General features: G+C 42.7%; 1 protein-coding gene across 1 annotated transcript; it reads left to right on the forward strand.

Annotated features, from left to right (window-relative positions):
- Nucleotides 1–8368: 8368 nt before the first annotated feature.
- TDRKH (tudor and KH domain containing) lies at nt 8369–22964 on the forward strand. Its single transcript, XM_069478762.1, has 14 exons — nt 8369–8424; nt 15262–15410; nt 16121–16227; nt 16846–17035; nt 18138–18277; nt 18374–18695; nt 19508–19668; nt 19834–20006; nt 20218–20282; nt 20569–20720; nt 20946–21047; nt 21315–21411; nt 21953–22044; nt 22237–22964. Exons 2-13 carry the CDS (start codon nt 15287–15289, stop codon nt 22003–22005), a joined length of 1686 nt encoding a protein of 561 aa, XP_069334863.1. The 5' UTR covers nt 8369–8424; nt 15262–15286; the 3' UTR covers nt 22006–22044; nt 22237–22964.
- The last annotated feature ends 2 nt before the right edge of the window (nt 22965–22966 follow it).

The raw sequence follows: 22966 nt of genomic DNA on the forward strand, positions 1-22966 counted from the left end.
ATATCACAAAATTCACTGTTGAAAAAGATTCACACATCCAAGTTGTTGCAAACATAAAACATTTCCAATAACTAAATCATTCTATGTTTTAAATTTTCAATGAATTAAAATTAAATAAATTTAAAATTCCATTCCTGAATTCACTATCTACCTTTACCAGTGTCCAATAGCCACGTGGCCAACGACTACCGCACTGAAAAGCTAAGCTCCATCATACGATGACCCGCAGCATAGACTCGGGTCTCCTTAGCAGCAGTGGACAAAGTATCCCCCCCAAACACATTTATTCTCAGGGAAATGCCTGTGGAGTTACCCCCCACTACCACCCTTGCACTCCTTTCAGAGCTTTTCCAGAATACCTTCGAGAGGTGAGCCCGTTACTGTAAAGCGGCTACTGTGTTGGGCACTTCCATAGCTCGTCCAGTCATTAGCAAGACAGTCCTGTGTCTCACCTGAGGAGGCTGCCCTCAGCTCAGTTGTGGCTGTACAGGCTGGAGTGTGTGTGTACCCAAGAGTGTGCAAATGTAATTGGGGCATGAGCGGGTGGTGTGTGTGCGTGAGTTTTGTGGCCACGTGCATGTGCGGGGATGTTATGGGACAGTAGTACAGAGAGAAGAAAATAACATTTATGTCAGTGGCTTTATATGTTTTCTTATTTAATCCTCACACCAACGCTATACGGTAGGCAGGCATTTTATCTGATGGAACTAAAAGTCAGACAGATTAAGTTGCTTGAGAACACAGCTAGGTTAGTAAGGGAACTGCATTTGGTTTTGGTTGGTTGGTTGTTTGTTTTTGAGACAGAGTCTCACTCTGTTGTCCAGGCTAGAGTGCGTTGGCATCAGCCTAGCTCACAGCAACCTCAAACTCCTGGGCTTAAGCGATCCTACTGCCTCAGCCTCCCGAGTAGCTGGGACTACAGGCATGTGCCACCATGCCCGGGTAACTTTTTTCTATATATATATATTTAGCTGTCCAAATTATTTCTTTCTATTTTTAGTAGAGACGGGGTCTCACTCTTGCTCAGGCTGGTCTCAAACTCCTGACCTCGAGTGATCCTCCCACCTCGGCCTCCCAGAGTGCTAGGATTACAGGTGTGAGCCACTGCGCCCGGCCAGGGAACTGCATTTGAACTCAGAGCTGACTCAGAACTCATACACTTTACACCATACTGTCACACTCACTGATACACTTTTATAACTTCCTCTCCCAGGGCCTTTCAGCTGCAGGACATGACCCCACCCACTCTGAACTTTCAGGGGGCACTGGGGTCAGATGCTGATGCTCACCTTTCTTCGATACCTCTAATATACTGGATTCAGGAAGTTGGAATTTTTTGTTTGTTTTTACTCTTTCTTCTCAGCCCCTCTCTCAATGTTTTTACTGACTCTGCCTCAGGAAACAGTAGAAAGGAACAGAAATTCCAGGGATCAGATAGACTGAAGTGAAATACCTGGCTTCCAGCAAAGGAGCCTCTCAAAATTAAAAATGGAGGCTTCATTGGACTGATTCTTGATATTAGGGTAAAAATAAATAAATAAAAACAAAATGGAGGCTTCACACTTCCTGGTTCCTTTCTAGGTTCTAACCTCAGCAAGCTCTTATGTTACAGAGAAAGGCTGCTCAGGAATTTCCAATATGGCAGAACAATCCATGAGCCATTTCAGATTTGAAATCTTTGACTCTGCCCACCTCTTGCCTACCCCTGCCCGATAGAACCTTGCTGAGGTCATCCCATCCTGCCCTCCTCCCACCCCTCCTCCCACCCCTCCTCTCTTCCATTTCAGACATGGTCTCACCTAAGCTGAGAGAATATGGACCCAAAGATACTGTGGCACTGTTTCAACACTTTGAATTTTGGTTCCTGTTACATTCTTTCTTTTTATTTATTTATTTATTTATTTTTTGAGACCGAGTCTCCCTCTGTTGCCTGGGCTAGAGTGCCATGTCGTCAAGCTCACAGCAACCTCAAATTCCTGGTTTCAAGCAATCCTATTGCCTCAGCCTCCCGAGTAGCTGGGACCACAGGCATGTGCCACCATGCCCAGCTAATTTTTTCTATAAATTTTTTAGTTGTCCATATAATTTCTTTCTATTTTTAGTAGAGATGGGGTCTTGCTCTTGTTCAGGCTGGTTTCGAACTCCTGAGCTCAAACGATCCACCCGCCTCGGCCTCTCAAGTGCTAGGATTACAGGCGTGAGCCACCTCGCCCGGCCACATTCTTTCTTCAATTTCTGGCTCCATCTTCTTGGCTGTGCTGGATCCCTGATTTCCTGAGAGCCTTGCAAGGCAATGATCCTTAGTTTTTTTGAGTCACAACCCCCTGAGCATACCTGGTGCAATCTATGAACAAAAGTCTTTACACATTATCCAGTCATTCTCAAGCCATCACAGACTCCATGGAATGCAGGTTGAAATCCTCTACCCTGAGAAGCCCCAGGTTGAGGGGTGGCATTAGAGGTAAGGAGAAAAGGCTAGAAAGTGTGAACTAAAATAAAATTTTAAGGCTCACCCCCCCACCGGCTGACTGAATGGACCCCCTCTTGGCCAAAGGAATATCCTAAAACTAAATTGCCTGCCAGGGGGAGGGAGGTCAGACATGCCTCACCATGCCCCCCTCCCTTCTTGGGGACATCCTTTGTAACCCATTAACAAGCCTAAGGGTATGCAAGACAAACCTACAGGCCCTCAATTTACACAACAAATCTATGTCCTGGGGTGGCTTATCTCTGATAAACAGCAACTACGTTAAAATATTCCAAGCCTTTAGACAAAAGCTTCATGTCTTTAACCAATTACAAGCCAAAGAATCTTTAAACCCACCTATAACCTGTAAGATCCCCCCCACTTCGAGATGGCCCACCTTTTCAATGTATGCCTCCCACGTATTGATTTATGACTTTACCTGAAACCCCTGTCTCCCTAAAAATGTATAAAACCAAACTGTAACCTAGCCACACCCCAGTCAACTTGCCTAAGGCCTCTTGGGCGTGGCTCCGGGTCACGGTCCTCAAATTTGGCTCAGAATAAACCTCTTTAAAATTATTTTACAGAGTTTGGCTTTTTTCCGTTGACAAAAGCCTACAGTGTGAAGCAGACGTCAGCACAAGTAAGAGCAGGTGGTATGAGGGGTCCTGTAGGAAAACATGCTCTTGCCTCTAGCATTCTCTCCTCCCCAGTCCCCTTCTCCCACCAGTGCCCATCTCTCTGGGAGAAGCAGGAGACTTTGGGTGGGACTCTTTCTCTGAGAAGTATGGTGGTGACTCAGGCTGGAGAGTATGAGACCAGGGACTCTTGAGTCCTGTTCCTCCTAACTGCTTTGTAAGGGGATTAAGTAGGAAAACAGAGGTGAGTGGTAGTACCGGACAGGTTAGGAGAATCTCTCTCCTGGGACACCTGCCACAATTCATCAATCTGACCTAAAGACTGAATGAGTAGCACCAGCATAAATTATGATAATAAGGCTCAGGCTCTCAGTCTTCCTTTTGGTGAAGAGGGCTTGATTAATGGGGGAGGAAGCAGTGAATCCTACAATGGGAAAAGGAGAAATCAGTGCTGTTTTTCAGAGACTCAGATTGCTGAATATTGTTTGAATGGATCATCCACCTGTTGTGCAGGAAGGGAACTCTGTGCACAGTCAAGACTCTGGAGCCAGGTTACCTGTGTTGGAGAACCCCTCACCGCCCAGACCTCTAGCTAAAGTCTACTTTCCTGCTTCAGCTTATTGAATGGAAACACTTGCCCACCGAACTCTGAACTCTCTGGCAACCCAGACCTTATGTTAACTCATTTCACCTACTACCTCCTACAGCCTGTTCAGAACACCCTTCAGGAAAGAAACTAGACTCTTAGAAACTGGAGATGAGAATAAAGAAATTACATTTCAGTCAATCCCAGCATACCACAACTCAATCTTTCAATCCTGATTTGAACTCTTAGAGGGAAAATGAGATGAGAAATCCCAAATGCACAGTGACTTGGGAGTGAATTTGGAATCAGCTCACCTAAAGTTATTCCTTCTACTCCCCAACTTCCCTACCCAGCCAGTTAGAAGTCAACCTTCTTTTTAAAAATTTCCAGAAGTGATTTCACCTGGATTTTTCACTACTCTGATTAAGAAATTCCTCCTGTTAATTTTTAATTTTTAACCCTTCTTTTTGGACTTACACTTCCACCTGGATTTTCACTGCTCTGATTAAGAAATTCCTCCTGTTATTTAATTTTTAACTCTTCTTTTTGGACTTACACTTCCACCTGGATTTTCACTGCTCTGATTAAGAAATTCCTCCTGTTATTTAATTTTTAACTCTTCTTTTTGGACTTACATGTCCTCTTTTTTTGCCCATGCTGAAAGCCAATGGGAAGATGACAGGCCCGTGAAGAAGTAGGTCTGTGCTTTTTATAGCAACGTTGGATATTCTTCCTTGGATTTGAACTATTCTTTTACTTTTTTTTTTTTTTTTTTTTTGAGACAGGGTCATGCTCTGATTGGGGCTAGAGTGCAGTGTCATCATAGCTCACTGCAGCCTCCAACTCGTGGGCTCAAGTGATCCTCCCAGCCCAGCCTCCCAAGAAGCCTGGTTAATATTTTTTATTTTTCATAGCAACAAGGTCTCACTATTGCCCAGGCTGGCCTCAAGTGGTCCTCCCTCTTTAGCACCCCAAAGTGCTAGATTACAGGTGTGAGCCACAGCACCTGGCCATCTTTTACCTTTTTCTTTTTCTTTTTCTTTTTTTTTTGTATTTTATTCAGTTTTTTTTCTTTTACCTTTTTAAAAGTAAAAATAACTGTAGCAATCAAGGCACTCAAATACCTAGGAATAAACTTAACAAGAAATGTATAAATTCTACATGATGAAAACTTAAAAATGCTACTGAGGGGACATCAATGAAGATTCTTTATCATAAATACAATTCTCCTTTACATAATTTAAAAATATATGATTCCAATCAAAATAACATTAACAATAGAATAGAAAAGTAAATCATGGTATAGTCTCACAATACTACACAGTAATGAGAAGGAATGGACTAAAACTATACATACACAGCAACATGGCTAAATCTCACAGAAATAATTTGAAAGAAGCCAGACACAAAAGAGTACATACTCTGTGATTCCCTTTATACAAAAAAAAACAAACACAGGCAAAACTAGTTTATAGCATTAGGTAGAAGTCAGAAGAGTGGCTATCCTTGAGGGGAGTAGTGACTGAGGGGACACAGGGCGGCTTCTGGGGCACTGGTAATGTTTCTTGATCTGCTGCTGGTTACACTAATGTATTCCATTTTTGAAAACTCAAAGAGATATACTTATTTGTGCATTTTTCTGCATGTATATGGTAATTTTTTAAATTGTGGTAAAAACACATGTACAGCAATGTAAAAAACAATATGGTACTAGAACATAAATAGAACAAATAGGACACAATGAAAAAATCTAGAAATAGACTCAGATACATATGGCAATTTGGGTATCATAAAGAAAACAAAACAATGTGGATATAACAAACAAAAACAATGGAGAAAATACAGGTTATTCAATAAGAAGTGTTGGATAAAACAAAACAAAGACTGGGTGCAGTGGCTCACGCCTATAATCCTAGCACTTAGGGAGGATCTCTTGAGGCCAGGACTTCCATACCAGCTTGAGCAAGAGTGAGACTCTACAAAAAGTAGAGAAATTAGCTGGGCATGGTGGAGCACACCTGTAATCTCAGCTACTTGGGAGACTGAGGCAGGAGGATCATTTGAGCCCAGTAGCTTTAGTTTGCAATGAGTTATGACACCACTGCACTCTAGTTCAGGCGACAGAGCAAGACCCTATCTCAAACAAACAAGTTGGATCTCTATTTCACACCCTTACTCTAAAATTCCAGATGAATCAAACACATGTACAAAAAGACTCTACAAAAGTATTTGAAGAAAGCATAGGAGTTTTAAAACTAATTTTAAGTAGTGGGAGACTTTTCTAAATATGATATGAAACCCAAAAGTTATCAAAGAAAATGTTCATAAATTCAACTACATAAAAATTGAAATTTGCAAAGAATCACCATAAACAAAGTAAAAAGATATAGAACAAACTGGGAAAAGAGAAAAATATTTTTAACTTATATACAAAGAGCAAATATTAAGAAAATAAGCAACAAAAATATGAACAAAGTATATAAACAGATTTGCAAAAAATTTTCCACTTTAACACATTAAAAGATGTTCAACTTTACTTATAAGAAAAGTGAAAAATCTAAATTGCAAAGAGATATCATTTGCACTATCAGATTGTCAAAAATTGAGAAATTTGATAACACATTGTGTAAGTGGGCTATCAAACAGCTCACTCCATTGCCCTGAGTAGAGTGCTCTGGTGTCAGCCTACCTCACAGCAACCTCCAACTCCTGGGCTCAAGCGATCCTCCTGCCTCAGCCTCCAGAGTAGCTGGGACTACAGGCATGCAGCAACATGCCCGGCTAATTTTTTCTATATATTTTTAATTGTCCAGATAATTTCTTTCTATTTTTTTTTAGTAGAGACGGGGTCTCGCTCTTGCTCAGGCTGGTCTGCAACTCCAGAGAGCTCAAGCGATCCTCCCGCCTCCGCCTCCCAGAGTAGTAGGATTACAGGTGTGAGCCACCACCCCCGGCCACAAACAGGTCCTTTTCACACATTACTGATGGGAGAGAAAATTGGGTACAACTTCTGTGGGAGGCAGTTACCAAAACTCTTTTCAAAGATTGCTGGTGGAATGAAAATTAGAACAATCTTTGTGGAAGGAAGAGAATTTGAAAAATTGTATCTATCCAAATGAAAAAAACAGTGCACACACTTCTTTGACCTAGTATTTGCATTCCTAAATATTTATCATGCAGATATACAAGAGTGAAATGAAGTATGACTGTATATCGATATAATGTTAAAGAACTAATTCAATGTATCTTAAGATATCCCTCAGCCATCCTGTGAAAGTATCACTATGAGGCAGATAGGTGCAGCTATGGAAAGATTCCTAGACTATATAAAAGACAGTTGCAAAATAGTATGTATGTTAACAACTGGGTCATTTTTACATATATACGTTAACTTGTGAAAAAATTCACAAGAAAGTGATAACACTAGCTGCATTGAAGATTATTCACTGTAATCACTTTGTTTCTTTTGAATTTGTAGAATGTGCATGTATTACTTATTCAAAACACATTTTTAAATTAATAGAAAACGAAAAACTGAGGCCCAAAGACATCTCCCTAATTGACCAAAGATGCAATCTTTCGTTCATTCAACAAACGTTTGAGTGTTCCTCACGTGCCAGGCATTGTGATATTAGCTAGTGGCAACTCCTTGCCCCCAGGGCGAGGGCGGGGAATAGGGTGGATCGGGTAGGGCGCAGAGCTGGGCTCGTGAGGTCCCGCGGCTCAGAGGCGGTAGCAGGACCCAACCGTTCTTAACGGTCCCGCGGCTGGAATTCAATTTTCCAAAGCAAACCGCTAGCCCGAACAGAAACGGCCCCTGCGGCCTCGACCTGTTTCCCTCAATCCCCAGGGAGGGGCGGGCCCCTGGCGCCTCCACTGCCCGCAGCTCCCTTACCCCTGCAGTCGGAACTCGGGTCTCATCTCCAGCGCTCCCGCTGCTGTTTCAGTCCACACCATGTTTTCATGCCTCAGCAGAGGAACAGAAGAGTGGGTCTTCGCTCTCTGCGGTGCAATGCCTTCCCCTTGACCTCTCCATCTACGAAGTCTATTTCATGTTTTCAAAAAAAAAAAAAAAAGTGTCCCATGTCTTCTGAGCCCGTCGCTATATGGGGGACCGATGGATGCAAAAGATCGCAAGAGAAACAGTGATGGAGCGTCGCCCATTATGAGGCTGCTTTCCCAACGGTCACTGGGTTGTGGAGTGGCACTGGCTTTGTACAAAGACACCAGTATGCGAACTATGACACCCATGAGTGATTCAACCCCCTCACTCCTCGGTCCGAACCTCGGGCGCGCTGATTTTCCCCTAAGGCTTAGGAGACCAAAGCCTCCTCGGTAGTTGGCCTAGAGGTGGGCTGAGAGGACTCCGTAAAGCTTCTAATTGGCTGTTTAATTCTCAGCAGGTGCAATCTCAATAAGCAACATCTGCTTCTCTGGCCCTTATTGGCTGACAGGGTGGAGTGGCCTAGGATTCCATCCGGGTAATTGGGCATTAGCTAGCAGCAGCTATGTCGCTCAGGAGCAGCTCGCAGCAGGATTGGTTGTGGCAGGGGAAGGCGATTGGTCGGACTGCAAGCGGGGGTGTTGATTGGTGTGGGCGGGCTGTCGGGGCGGGGTGGTGGAGGCTGAAGCACCGCCCGCCACGCTGGGAGTGGTGGTGTGAGTGGTAAGAGGTGGCGGCCGCTGAGGTGAGGTGCGAGGCGGAGCGCGCGACGACTGACTCCAGAGGAGTGGTAATCGAACTCAAGGTTGGGGGTGGCCGGGCCGTGGGCAGCCGTGGCAACTGGGAGAGGGAAATGCGGGGTTGAGGGGAAAGGAGGCGTCCGACGCGCCCTGGGTCCAGATGAGGGTGTGGGGCCCAGGGCGGGCGTCAGAGCCCGGGGCTGTGAGGCGGTACTGGCGTAGCTTTACCCTCCGAACTAGTTAACCCTTTCCAAGGGAAACGCTCCTGCCTAGGGTTAGGCCGCAGTGTCCCGGAGCGAGAGGGTTTATGTTTTCTCCGAGTCAATTTGAACTCTTTGACAGGGTCTTCTTGAGACTGCAAACCGCCATCAGTTTATCACTTTGTTTTTAATTTTCTCCAGCTTTTTCCCATTAGAGATGGCTATTTAGAGAAGTCAGAATAATACATTGGGGGTTTTTTTATTCCTTAATGCAGGTATCGTCGTGGGGATTGGCTGGAGACCCTCATTTCAAAGCCTTATTTTTAAATCCTTAGCTTGGGAGAAATGGGTTGAGGCTCTTTTTCACTAATGGCTTTAAAATAAACCTACCAAGGATGAAAAAACTGAATGAGCAGCTTCAACTTAACAAGCATGTTACCATGTTTTGGGTACTTCTAGGTTCTGGTTATTAGGAGATAATGGAAGGAGATAACCTTGCCCACGTGGAGCTCAGAGCTCAGAATGTGATTTGACTCCTGAATGTTTTTTAAAATGATAATATAAATGCATGCCTTGGTTTTGCCTATCAGAAAGCTGTTGACAACTGTTTAATACAAATGTCAGGAAACTTCAAAGTTTACTTTTACTGAAAACCATTATCTAGCCACATTTCTCATTCAAATGACCCGCAGATGTCTCCTCTTCTTAGCTTCCCCTAGAAACTGTGGTCTCAAGTTACAGTGTCTTCCTCCTTCCCTTTCAATTTTAAGTAATAAAATCAAGCAGAGCTAGCATTCAGTACTATACAGTTATCACCATTTCCATCATATTTCCCACTTTTATTTAATTTGTTAAGAGAAACTTATAACTGAAAAGATATGCAAATTATAAACAAAACTATACTTGGTTAATCAAGTAGATATTCTTTGAGACATCAGCTGATAACCCAGCACAAATTCATTTGTAATATCTGAATAGGAGCTAGTGAAATTTAGCTTTTGGTTCAAATGGCAGTTGCCCAACAAATTTATCATTGTCATGGACCTTCATCTTCCTATGACACACTCTCTCAACCCACCAAATCAACATTGTCTATCTCAAACACCACCATCTACCAGGTACTCAAACCAGAAACCTGGTTCTACCCTCTACCACGTCATAAATCAATTGCTAGGTCTTATGTATTCTACTTATTAAAACTCTATATAGTCCATCTACTTCTCTCCATCTCCATCATTGACACCTGGACTAATCTGTTTGGTCTCCCTGCACCCACCATGCTGCCTTCAATTCATCTTGCTATAAACACAGCTGTTAAGAGTTAGAAGCATGGCATGTGTTATGAAGGGATGTTTGGTATACTACAGAAGCCCATAGCAATGAAACCCAACCTAGTGGAGGGGGTCAGGATTGAGAGGGTTTGCTGGCAGAGCCAGAAGACTATCAGGTATCCTTTTACTTTGAACTTAATTATCTCAGAGCTGGAAGAAAAAAATGCTGTTAGTCCTTTGGGCCTGTGTAAAAAGTTGTGATCATGACTGGCCTTCAAAACAGACTTATTTCCTTTGCACACTGTGTTATGTAGAAATGACTAATTAGCTGTGTGACCTTAGGGAAATCCTTTGGTATCCCTGAGCCTCAGTTTCCCAAGTTGCAACATTATTAATAGAATCAAATAAGTTCTGTGGTTCTTTCTCGTTCTGAAATTCTATCTGTGCCCTAGAAGCATGAATTATAGCTAGAAAGGTGGTGTTAAAAGCAGACAGCATGAAAGTGCAGATCAAGTTTATTGCTCTTGTTCACAGGGCTAGATTTCTTTGAGCTTCTCAAAGCCTTTAATACCTAAAGACTCCTGTCTTTCAAGATCTTCCATGCCAGGCAGGAAGCTCCATGAAGGTAGCCAAGTCCATCTTGAGTATTATGTTCCCAGGGCCAAGCATATTGGATGCTCAATATTTATTGGTTTGAATGCAGAAGAAAAGTGAGTTGTACTTTAATGAGATTGTTTTCAATTATGAACCATCTAGGAAATAAACCTTTTAAGTTTTGGCTCCCCTCAACTGTTGCATTGACCAAGAATTTATATAGTTGTCTCTCGTCTCGGTATCTGTAGGGGATTGGTTCCAGGACCCCTGCAGATACCAAAATCCAAGGATGCTCAAGTCCCTTGTATAAAATGGCATAGTATTTGCATATAACCTATGTACATATATTGTAAATCATCTCTAGTTTACTTATACAATGTAAATGCTATGTAAATAGCTGCATTTTTTAATTTGTATTATATTGTTACTTTTTATTGTTGGTTTTTTTCCCCTTAATCTGCAAATAAGGAGGGCCAACTGCATTCTCTTTGCATTGCCATGTAATTAGTTTTGATATTTATCCTTCCTACTAGACTGTATCTCAGAGCAGGAATTTTTATTTTTCCTTCCATCTCCAGCATGCTCAGCACATAACAGCTAGCACTACTTAACTGAGGGACATTAATAATGAAGACAAGCTTTGTGCTTTAGAGACCATATGAGAAAATATATGAAGTAACCAAAAGATTAAAAGAATCTAGACGTCTGGAATAAATCATCTATTAATGTAGGAAAGTAGCAATTTGGGGTTATGTATTAAAGAATTATTTAAGCAAAAAAATATTTATAAAACCAAACTTGTTTCCTTTCCTTTGGTATATACAAAGGTGTTTACATGCTACCACCCAAACATTCAGAGTGGTGAAAGGTTTTATTTGCAGCCTGTCTAAAAAGAGAAGCTGGCCAGGAGGGGTAGCTCACACCTGTAATCCTAGCACTTTGGGAAGCCTAGGTGGGAGGATCACTTGAGGCCAGGAGTTCGAAACCAGCCTGAGCAAGAGCGAGACCCAGTCTCTACCAAAAAAATAGAAAAATTAGCCAGGCATGGTGGCTCATGCCTGTAGTCCTAGCTACTCAGGAGGCTGAGGTGAGAGGAACACTTGAGCCCAGGAATTTGAGGTTGCAGTGAGGTGTGATGAGGCCACTGCACTCCAGGTTGGGCAACAGAGCAAGACCCTGTCTCAAAACAAAACAAAACAAAAAAAAAAAAAACACCTGATTTTTACCTAGTGACTTGGGGGAATAAACCTCATAAATGAAAATAAACAGCCTATATTAAACTCAATCCCAGCAGTCTAAAGGACACAGGCATAACAATTAACAGGATCAACAATTACATATAGTGTGAACAAGTGTGGTCATGGAGGCATCATTCACAGAGCCATGTGATCTAAGGAGACGCTCACTCTAAATGAGCTAGGGGAACTCTCAGAGGCCTCAGAAGAGAAGGTGGTATTAAAGATGAGACTTGAAGAAACAGAATTTTGCCAGGTACATGAGATGGACTAAGTAGGAAGACACAAGTGAAATGTGTCAGAGCAAGGATACATAAGAAAGCACATATCCTATTCCCCGGGTAGAGGTGGGGTAAGAACATGAGGCTATGAAGATGATAGGCAGAGATCAGATTATAAAGAACCTTTCATGCAATTAAGGAGTTCTCATTTACGCAACAGAGAGCCACTGAAGGAGTAAGGCATTCATTGAACAGATTATTATTGAAAATATCTATTTTTTCTTGCGGGCAGACTCAGAAGAATATCAGATAACCCTTTTACTAGTAGTCACAAGTGGCTACTGTATGCTAAGCACTGAGGAAGGAAAGTAAATTTTTGCCTTTGTGGAGTTTATATTCTAATGTGGAGACAATCAAGATGAAGCCTTGTAGATTATTATAATTTTGACTTTTAATCATAGTGTTATGGAAAGCTACTGGAAGGTTTTGAGCAGGTAAGTAATGTCATTTGACTTCAGCTATTGTGTTGAGAATAAACTGGACAATGGCAAATGCAGAGACAAAATTAAGCAATTGCAACAATCTAGGCAAAAGATAATGGTGTTTTAGAGCAGGGTCATAGCAATACAGAGGTAAAAAGTGGTCAGATTCTGGATAATTTGAAGGTAATTTGAATAAGATTTGCTGATAGGCTGGATGTACAGTTTGAGAGAGAGGATGACTAAAGAACTATATAGAAGAATGGAGTTGCCATTTACTGAGATGGCAAAGGTGACAGGAAGAGGGTGGATCCAGGAGCTTAGTGTTGTACCTGTTTGCGATGTCTATTAGACATCAAATGGAGATGCCATGTAAGCAGTTGGATATACAAACCTGGAATTCAGGACAAAGGTCCTAAGTGGATCTATTAATTTGGAAGTTATCAGCATATAGGTGGGATTTAAAGCTAGGCTGTGGAGCCAGGAGAGGTGGCTCACGCCTATAATCCCAGCACTCTCGGGGGCTGAGGCAGAAGGATCACTTGAGGTCAGGAGTTTGAGACCAGCCTGAGCAAGAGTAAGACCTTCATCTCTACTAAAAATAGAAAAATTAGCAGGGCATGGTGGCACGTGCCTGTAGTCCCAGCTACTCGGGAGGCTGAAGCAGGAGGATCGCTTGAACCCAGGAGTTTGAAGTTGCTGTGAGCTAGGCTGATGCCATGGCACTCTAGCCCAGGCAACACAGCAAGACTCTGTCCAAAAAAAAAAATAATAAGCCAGGCTGTGAATGATACTTGATGAAATCACCAAGGAAGTAAAGTGGAACAGAAAAGAGATCAAAGGGCAGATCCCTGGGGTACTACAGGGTTTAGGAGGTTAGAAAAATGAAAAGAACCTGTAACTAAGACTGATGGCACAGCCAAAGAGGAAGGAGGAAAACCAGGAGGGTGGGTGTGCTGTAGGGGAAGCCAAGGGAAGAAAGTGTTTTCAGAGAAAAGGGAATCACCAGCTGTGCCAGATACTGTGGCGAGGTCTGGTAAGATGAGAACTGAGAATTGATCTTCAGGTTTAGCAATGCAAAGTCCTTGGTGACCCTGAGGAAAGCAGACAGAGTGGATTCAAGAAAAGGAATTCAGGACAGAAATATCGAGACTCTCTTGAGTTTTCCTGTAAAAGGACAGAAAGAAATGGGAAATAGCTGATGGAGTAAGTAGAATAGAGAAAGGTTTTTCTTAAGGGAGGATGTTTGTCTGCTGATGGAAAGATCCAGTAGAGAGGAAAACATTAACAACACAGGGAAAGGAAAGAGAACTGGTGGCACAACACTTTTATGAAAGACATCGGTGCTAGAAGCAGAGACAGTTCATCTGTGGTCACAGGAGAGAGGAGCAAATATTTAGGCACAGGTGGAGGTAGGTGGGTAAATATGTGGAAGCTAATGGAAATTTTCTGTTAATGTTCTACTTTCTCAGTGAAATAGGATGCATGGACATCAGTTGAGAGGGGTTGGAGGAGGCACTAGAGGTGTGAGAAGAGGTCAGAAATAATTGGGAGGGTGAGAAACTGTGTGGAATAAGGAAATATAGTGAGGAACATGTTAAGATTTGGTGGGCAGCAAAATGAAGATACAGTGTCAGAGATTAATAGCAAGAAAGCCTGTAAGGCCATTGCAGTGGTCTAAATGAGACTTGATGAACTTTTGAATCAGGCCAGGTGCTATGGTGTTGGAGTCATTGACATAGGTAGTAATTGAAGCTGCAGGTGTGGATGAAATTGCCCAAAGAGAGCAGAGTGGCAATAACAATGGATAGAGGGCACAGGAAGACAAGCCCAAAATTCAGAAGCACCCTCCAGGGAAATAGGAGAAACCAAGAGAAAGAGGGCACAGAAACCAAGGAAAGTTTTATGGAAGAGTGGTTGCCTTCCTATTGCTGCAGAGAGGTAAGGTGAGATGAGGTTTCATGCATGCCCTCTAGGTTGATTATCTGGGAAGTTATGGTTTTGGTGAAGGAGCAGGGCAGAACCCTATTTCACTGTTGGTTGAAGAGTAAATAGAAAGTAAAAGGAGAAACAGTAAATGAAGATTGTACTTTCAAGAAAGATAAGTAGCAAGGCCTTCTCTAGGCATGGAGTGGCATTCCTTGCAGACAACAGCTTCTGGAAAGGCATGAAGGCATAGAAGGATTTAGGTTTGTGTTTTTTGTTTTTTGAGACAGAGTCTCGCTCTGTTGCCCGGACTAGAGTGTCGTGGCATCAAGCTCACAGCAACCTCAAACTCCTGGGCTTAAGCAATCTTTCTGCCTCAGCCTCCCAAGTAGCTGGGACTATAGGCATGTGCCAGTATGCCTGGCTAATTTTTTCCTATATATATTTTTAACTGTCCAGATCATTTCTTTCTGTTTTTTTAGTAGAGACGGGATCTCGCTCTTGCTCAGGCTGGTCTCGAACTCCTGACCTCGAGCAATCCTCCTGCCTCATCCTCCCAGAGTGCTAGGATTACAGACGTGAGCCACCACACCCGGCCCATAGAAGGATTTAGATAAGGAATTTTAAATTTTTTCATATGAAATCTAAGTATATACATTCTAAGTATTTGACTCGTTTAATATTTTCTTTCATCATTTAAAACTGATTATAGTTCTCCTTGGGGGGAAAAATGAAGTATGCTTCTATTTAGTTGTAGGTATATGTGTGCCTTAGCTAACTTTTAAAAAAATATCCTGAGGCCTTTTATCTGAAATAGATTTTGGAATTGCTGAAGCTTTTGAAATGGGGAGGGTAGGCAGCAGTATTCTTTTCAATAATATAATAATGTGTTCCCATGCTTCTCTGCTAGTCATACAAGTGTTGGATGAAAGCTTTCTTTTCCCTGGTTTGCTTGTTTCAGAATGTAAGTCGGCATACAGCAGAAAATGTCCACTGAACGGACTTCTTGGACAAGCCTGTCCACTATTCAGAAAATAGCCCTGGGCCTCGGGATCCCAGCCAGTGCAACAGTTGCCTATATCCTATACCGAAGGTATAGGGAAAGCAGAGGTATGGCTGTACGTGTGAAAATGTTCAATGTTCCTGCCTTGTTAAATTGAGATGAAAACTCTTTCCTTACCAGACCGGGTATTGTTGGGGTGCATTTGGCTTTCTGTGAGGAATCTTTAACTGAAACTATTTGGTTTCTTCTTTCCCGTGTTCTTACTATGAAGCTAGTCTATGAAATGAACTCATTTTATAATTCCATTCATCTGCTCCTTCAACATTAATGCAGCAATGGTTTTTTTTTTATTTCTATACTCTTATATATATGTTCCTTCTAATTAATTGTTAGGAGAAGTCCGTTTCCTCGAAGGCTGTACCTACAGAATAGGACCTAGAGAGATGACTTATGTACACACGAGTCAGGAGAGGTTCTGAGTCCAGTGAATGCCTTGGACAACTTTTGGCCTTCATTTCTCTTCAGTAGTCATGTCTTGGGAGAAGTAGTTGTTTGCCCAAAACCCAGCACCTCTTGTTTGCAGAGTCTACTTTTCCCATTTTAGCATCTGAAACAGTATCCCAGAGAAAATTCCCATCTCTAGTTTTTGGGAACCTTCTAATTCCCATCCACATGCTGTTTCTCCTTGTTATGCTGGTTGAGATCCTCAGTTTATATTTTGGATCAGTGTCTCTTTGACAGCCAGATCTGAGGGAGGGCTGGTAGTAGCTTGTTTGGTGTTATCCGAGTCTGATCTGATGAGCCATGATCTGTGCAGAAGAGCGGCTGACGTTTGTTGGGGAGGATGACATCGAGATAGAGATGCGAGTTCCCCAGGAGGCTGTGAAGCTCATCATTGGCCGGCAAGGAGCCAATATTAAACAGGTGAGTGTATGAGCAGGCAATCAGCTTTCCCAGGGATTGAGTCTATTTATTGATCTTTTGTTTCCTTCCTCTGACCCCATATCACAAAACACACCCATGCTATGTATATTGTAAAAAGAAAAAGTACAGGAACTTCTGAGGTAACTATGCTGTTTTCTTTATACAGAGGAGTACTCCCTAGAGAATGAATGACTTAGCTTGAAATAGGGGTTTTTGAATGGATGATTGTCAGCATGAAATAGCTTGAACTATTCTTTTCTATGGAGCTAATGAACTCACTAACTTGACAGTAAATATTGCTGCCTGTTCTTACCATCTTCCATTGTTGAAATGTCAAGAAAACAAAATATTTGATTCTCCAGTCTAAATAAAATTAGGGGAGAAAAACATTCTAAACACAAAGAAATGGTTTTGAATTAGCTGCTATTTGGGGTTACCTTTGTTATTAATCTCTTTCCCTAAGTACAAGTAATTGAGGACTGATTATAGCAACCCAGATTTTGCTAATGTCTTTGGCCAACTCTTTATACCTCCAGGGTTTGCTTCAGAGTGTCCTTAGCTGGGCCCAAATAGGAGGTCTTCCAGAACATACTGCCACGTATGTCCTTTTCTCTGCAGCTGCGGAAACAGACAGGTGCTCGAATTGATGTGGACACAGAGGATGTAGGCGATGAGCGAGTACTGCTTATCAGTGGTTTTCCTGTTCAGGTGTGCAAGGCCAAAGCAGCAATTCATCAGATCCTGACAGAGAACACCCCAGTGTCTGAGCAGCTCTCGGTTCCCCAGAGATCTGTGGGCAGAATCATAGGTATCACTGGATGGCTTCCTCTGCTGTTTCCTGTATTCTTTACCTTTGCCTTTCTTTCACAACTTCCTGAGGGTGTTTTCCTGGCCTATTCCCCTTTCACCTTGCTGAGGGAAAAAAAAAAAAAAAAAGACAGGGACATTGAGACAAGAGCTTTACTTTTTTATTTATTGTATTTTTTTTTTTGCAGAATTGGTGATAAAACCCATTACCTCAAGAAGTCATATGATCTGAACCTTACAAATAGGTTCCAGAGGGTTCTGGGTTCTGTTTAATGTATTTACCTTATAATAGATTTTTAAAAGGAAGCTAGGGATGCTCATGTTATCCAAAATCTTTCAACATCGTGCTCTAGAGAGTACCTAGTATGCTTTCCCCTAGATCATTCCTTAGTGCTGCTGTCAGAGGCAGAGAAATGTCCTGTCCTTGGTCCAGTGTTCTGACACACCCTGTAGCATACCTTCTTATAAGCTGGGAATATAAAGTATAGCCTTGCTGAGCGATCAAAAACATGAAAATGACACTAAGTTAACCTAGCCTAAGTGTACAGTTTAAAATGGATAACATATAATCCTAGCACTCTGGGAGGCCGAGGCAGGTGGATCGCTCAAGGTCAGCGGTTCGAGACCAGCCTGAGCAACAGCGAGACCCCGTCTCTACTAAAAATAGAAAGAAATTATATGGACAACTAAAAATATGTATATAGAAAAGTTAGCTGGGCATAGTGGCGCATGCCTGTAGTCCCAGCTACTCGGGAGGCTGAGGCAGGAGGATCGCTTGAGCCCAGGAGTTTGAGGTTGCTGTGAGCTAGGCTGATGCCACGGCACTCACTCTAGCCTGGGCAACAAAGTGAGACTCTGTCTCAAAAAAAATAAAAAAATAAAAAATAATAATAATAAAAAATAAAATGGATAACATAAAGAATCCAATATTCTTCCCACAGTAATGATTTCGGTAGCTTCCTGCTTTCTGTTCAGCATCTTACATTTTGTCCAATTTGGAAATGAGAACTGACTCCCTTCTAATATACACAAACTAGTGATTTCTCTAGTAGTTAAGGTTGACCAAGAGGAAAGGACAGGTTTTTATGTATTGTTCAATGTAGGGAGAGGCGGTGAGACGATTCGTTCTATCTGTAAGGCTTCTGGAGCCAAAATTACCTGTGACAAGGAATCAGAGGGGACATTACTACTATCAAGACTTATAAAAATCTCAGGAACACAGAAGGAAGTTGCAGCCGCCAAGGCAAGTAGCTGATAGACTTAAATCTTACCTAAAAATGAGAAGAGCCCTTTATTCCACCCAGGGTCATAATATCATCCTTTCTCTTATTTTCCACAGCATTTGATACTGGAAAAAGTTTCAGAAGATGAAGAACTTCGGAAGAGAATTGCACATTCTGCAGAAACCAGAGTCCCACGCAAGCAGCCAATCAGTGTGAGAAGAGAGGAAGTGACAGAGCCAGATGGAGCTGGAGAGCCAGCTTTATGGAAAAACACCAGTTCTAGTGTGGAGCAGGCCACACCCCTGGCAGTTACTCCCCACAAAGGAGGTGGTGACGGGGCTGTTGTAGGGCCAAAAGAAGGTTCCTGGGAGAAACCTAATGATGACAGCATTCAAAAGTCTGGAGCCCAGGCCATTCCAGAGATGTCCGTGTTTGAAAGTATGTAACAAAGACGGAAGCTGCTAACAATATGGAATATAAAAATACTGGTTTAGATAACCCAAAATAAGAAGCAATAAAAAAATCATTTCTGTTTTCATAACTACATCTATAAGTCTATCTGGTAATATGTTACTTGGATTAATACTAATATAATATTTTCCTGAATATAAACCAGCTGATGATAAAGGAAAATGAGAGAAATACGCTGACACAGGAACTAGTCTGTGAGTAGTAAATTCCATCAAATAATGGAATTTACGTGATATTCTTTCTCCAGACCTACTTTATAAACAAGTAAAATTCTCAGATTTTTTTTGGCTGTCTCATTACTGTTTCTGAAAATCATCACTATTTAAGCTTTCTCTCCTATACATAGGTACTGGCACGGGCAGAGAGGACCAGGGCCCCAAGAGGCTCACGGACTTGTCCAGGGTCACATGATGAGTCAGTGGGAGAATGGGATCTGGAATAGCCCCATATCTGTGCTGTCCATGTGAAGGTTGCTTTTTACTAATCCATGCTGCAGCTAGCATATGGAGGGCCTACCTTCATTATAATTGGTGACTGATTTGAATACATGACACATGACTAAGAATGTAAACAGTTACTAAGTTACATGGAAAGGTACAGCAGATAGCTTAGTATTTTTCTTTAGGAGGTTCTGGTACGATTCATCCAGTTGTCCCTTCAGCCATTTTTAAAATGGTAACAGCCATTTGGTATTCGTACCTCTCACTCTCCTGATGCAGTTTCCCCAGTCCAACCAGAGATGGTTCTGATATAGCCACCATCCTTATCCCTGTGTTCAGTCCCTAGTCCTGACTTTAGTTTCCATGCTGATGAGTACCTAGAAGTCTACGTCTCTGCTTCTGAACACCCTAACCACTTCTGGATCCAGATCATTGGTTCCCGCAGCCTGCAATTGGATAAGCTTGTCAATGAAATGACCCAGCACTATGAAAATAGCCTGGTGAGTTGCATAGAGACAGGGCTGGGGTTTGATGAAAAAGGGACATATCTTTTTCATTGTAATATAGTCTTCCTTGGGACAACTGTTCTTTCTTCCTCTTGCTATTCCGTGTTTACTGGCCTACCACCTTGTAACTCTGTCTTCTCCTGACATCCCCACCTGTAGCCTGAAGACTTGACTGTGCATATAGGAGACATCGTAGCAGCACCTTTACTTACAAATGGTTCCTGGTATCGAGCCCAGGTCCTTGGCACCTTGGAAAATGGGAACTTTGACCTCTATTTTGTTGACTTTGGAGATAATGGAGATTGCCCACTGAAGGACCTCAGGGCTCTCAGGTCAGTGCAGAGGCCAGGGTGGAGTCAGCTGGAATCCCAACTATTGACTCAGTTCTGGCCACAGAGTGGTGAGCTGTTGGCATTCATCGCCAGGGGATTTGGAAGAGAACCTGTTTACAGAGAGCTGGGTTAGTTGGTTCTGCCTAAAAGTAAGCAGTATAAGAAGGCACCTTTGGCCCTAGGATTCTAATTTCAGTTTCTTTCACTTTAGGAGTGACTTCCTAAGCCTTCCATTTCAAGCAATAGAGTGTAGTCTGGCCCGGATTGCCCCCTCAGGTAAATTGGCCACACCCCTATTGACTTTGCCTCTGAATAGAATAACTTTCACACCACACATGGGAGGAATTCTCACATTCCCAGACTTTTTAAATTCTGGGGACTTTTCCTAACCATCACTAGAGAGCAGCAGCCAGAAATTTACCTGTTGGACCCAGCCCCACCAGAGAACACACAGTTGCCTTCCTGAGTAGAGAGGGATAGTTCCCACTTCCCTCCAAGGTATAATCCCCACCCCTGTCAGCACTGACCCCTTTTGAGTTACCTTCACACAATCTTTTGCCAGGTGAACAGTGGGAAGAGGAAGCTTTGGATGAATTTGAAAGACTCACTCACTGTGCTGACTGGAAGCCCCTTGTGGCCAAGATCTCTAGCTATGTCCAGACTGGGATCTCTACTTGGCCAAAGATCTACTTATATGATACTAGCAATGGGAAGGTAAGATTGGAGTCACTCCTTGCTCACTATAACTTCGGTATATTTATAGGAACCTTTACTTCCCCAAAACCCTTATCTGATACTACTACAACTTTGTGAGATCCTGCTCACCATCCCACTGAAGGAATGTTTTTGAAGTGTCAATTCTAGCTCTTCTGCCTTGTTTCCTCAGATTTGCCCATCCTTACAGAGAGAACATCATTCCCTCTTCATTTTTCTTCCCAGAAACTTGATATTGGGCTAGAATTAGTTCGTAAAGGATACGCAATTGAGCTTCCTGAAGACGTGGAAGAAAACGGAGCCGTCCCAGACATGTTGAAGGGTGTGGTGAGTGAGCCATCACTGTCATTTAGGGTGCTTTTTCCAGACAAGTATAGTGCCTGGAGAGACAATGAGGGCTCCTAGTCATGACATTTTGTTAGCTTTCCTAAAGACTCTGAGCTGCTCCAGTTGATCCAAGGAGGCATTGTATATCCCCCTTAGCAGCCAAACTCAACTGCCTTAACCAGATGCCCTGAGCAGGATGACAGGATGGCCTTTCCTTTCCCAACAGCCAACATGTTCTTACTTTCTCTCCTGTTTTCATACCCTCAGGCCACTGAAACAGATGCCTCTCTCGGCATCATGCTCACTGAGACCAAAAAGAGCCCTGGAGAGACAACACATACCCTGTCCTGCCTCAGCTTATCAGGTACAAACAGCATTTCCTCCCTAGAGCATCTTTGGAGGTTACCTTTTCTCAATCACTCTGTGTTTTTTTTTTTTTTGTTTTTTTTTTTAAAGGTAGTCTCACTCTGTTGCCCGGGCTAGAGTACCGTGGTGTCAGCCTAGCTCATAGCAACCTCAGACTCCTGGGCTCAAGCAATCCTACTGCCTCAGCCTCCCAAGTAGCTGGGACTACACGCCCGGCTAATTTTTTCTATATATTTTTAGTTGTCCAGCTAATTTCTTTCTATTTTTAGTAGAGATGGGGGTCTCGCTCTTGCTCAGGCTGGTCTCGAACTCCTGACCTTGAGCTATCCTCCCACCTCGGCCTCCCAGAGTGCTAGGATTATAGGCATGAGCCACCTCGCCTGGCCTCTCAATTAGTCTTTCTAAACTAGGGAGGTTAAAGCTTGGTTTTCAGTCACGTCATTGAGCCACCAAGAGGCCCATTTTTCTCCTGAGCCTCACTAGCAGTGCCTTGCTAGAACAGGGCAGTGTCTGACTTTCTCCTCCTCACTACTCCATAGAAGCTGCCTCTATGTCTGGTGATGATAACCTTGAAGACGACTACTTGCTCTGAAGTTTGGACTTCAGCTGGCTCAGCCATCTGCTTTGCTGTGTGAGTGGAGCCATCATCTATCTGTAGCAACAGGAAAGTAATGAGGGTGACAACAGGGGCCTTGCTTGATTCCCTCTTCCCTGTGCCCTGTCTTAATATACTTCTCTGAAGCTGCTTTCCTATAGCTTAACTTGCTGTCAGATTGAGCCCTTTCAAGCTTTTTGTGTCTTTGTGTGTTTGTGTCTTTGGCAGGATTTGGTGCCTGGAGAAAGGAGTCTGTGATAAAGAGAGATCCATGAAGTCCTTTATTGCGTACACAGTCTGGCTTGCTGTGGACCAAATTCGTTTTCTCCTTCCACTGGACTACCAAAAAGAGTGGGGCAGAGGGAAACAGACACATTCCCCCTACTCCAACTCCTATTTCTCCCGCTTCCTCCAGTGTTTGAATACTGCTGTTCCGGGCTGTTCAGCGCCAGGCTCAGTCCCCTCTGCCAGTCATAATGCACAGTACTGCTAGGCTGTGTCATTTTTGAGGCTGGGAAACAGCCAGAGTTTGGTCATTGGAAGTGATGATTCTGTAAACTTCTGACTCACCTTCTCAGGTGACTATGGTTAAAGGAAGTTTTTGAGTAGTAAGCTCAAAGACTGGGGGCTCAGACTGCAGTTGAGTCAGGAGGCAAAGGCAAAAATAAGCATAATTATATTAAAAAGCCTTGAAGTAAGAAGAGAATACTACCTCCTAGCCTCAATTGCTGGTGTTATTGGAGACAGGTTTTTGAAACTGCTCCAGCTATTTCTCTGTAAACTTTAGTTAAAATACAAGTAAAGGGGAGAGGAAGCTCAGGAAATACTTTAAATTGCTAAGATACTGTCCTTATGTATGCATATACATGTACCCGTAGAGAACATATATAGTTCTGTTTAAATCATTTTGGGGGGATTCTTTGCTGAATAAAGTTCTCAAGAAAATTAAAACCAAATG

Source organism: Eulemur rufifrons, chromosome 8, assembly GCF_041146395.1.
Source record: "Eulemur rufifrons isolate Redbay chromosome 8, OSU_ERuf_1, whole genome shotgun sequence".
Taxonomy (NCBI): Eukaryota; Metazoa; Chordata; class Mammalia; order Primates; family Lemuridae; genus Eulemur; species Eulemur rufifrons.

What these genes read in the sequence shown, in the direction of transcription:
- TDRKH (XM_069478762.1), top strand. Translation starts at nt 15,287, where the DNA reads ATGTCCACTGAACGGACTTCTTGGACAAGCCTGTCCACTATTCAGAAA. An exon ending in AGCACTATGAAAATAGCCTG is followed by an intron (nt 19,669 to 19,833) that starts GTGAGTTGCATA and finishes CCCCACCTGTAG; the next exon opens with CCTGAAGACTTGACTGTGCA. An exon ending in AAGGACCTCAGGGCTCTCAG is followed by an intron (nt 20,007 to 20,217) that starts GTCAGTGCAGAG and finishes CTTTCACTTTAG; the next exon opens with GAGTGACTTCCTAAGCCTTC.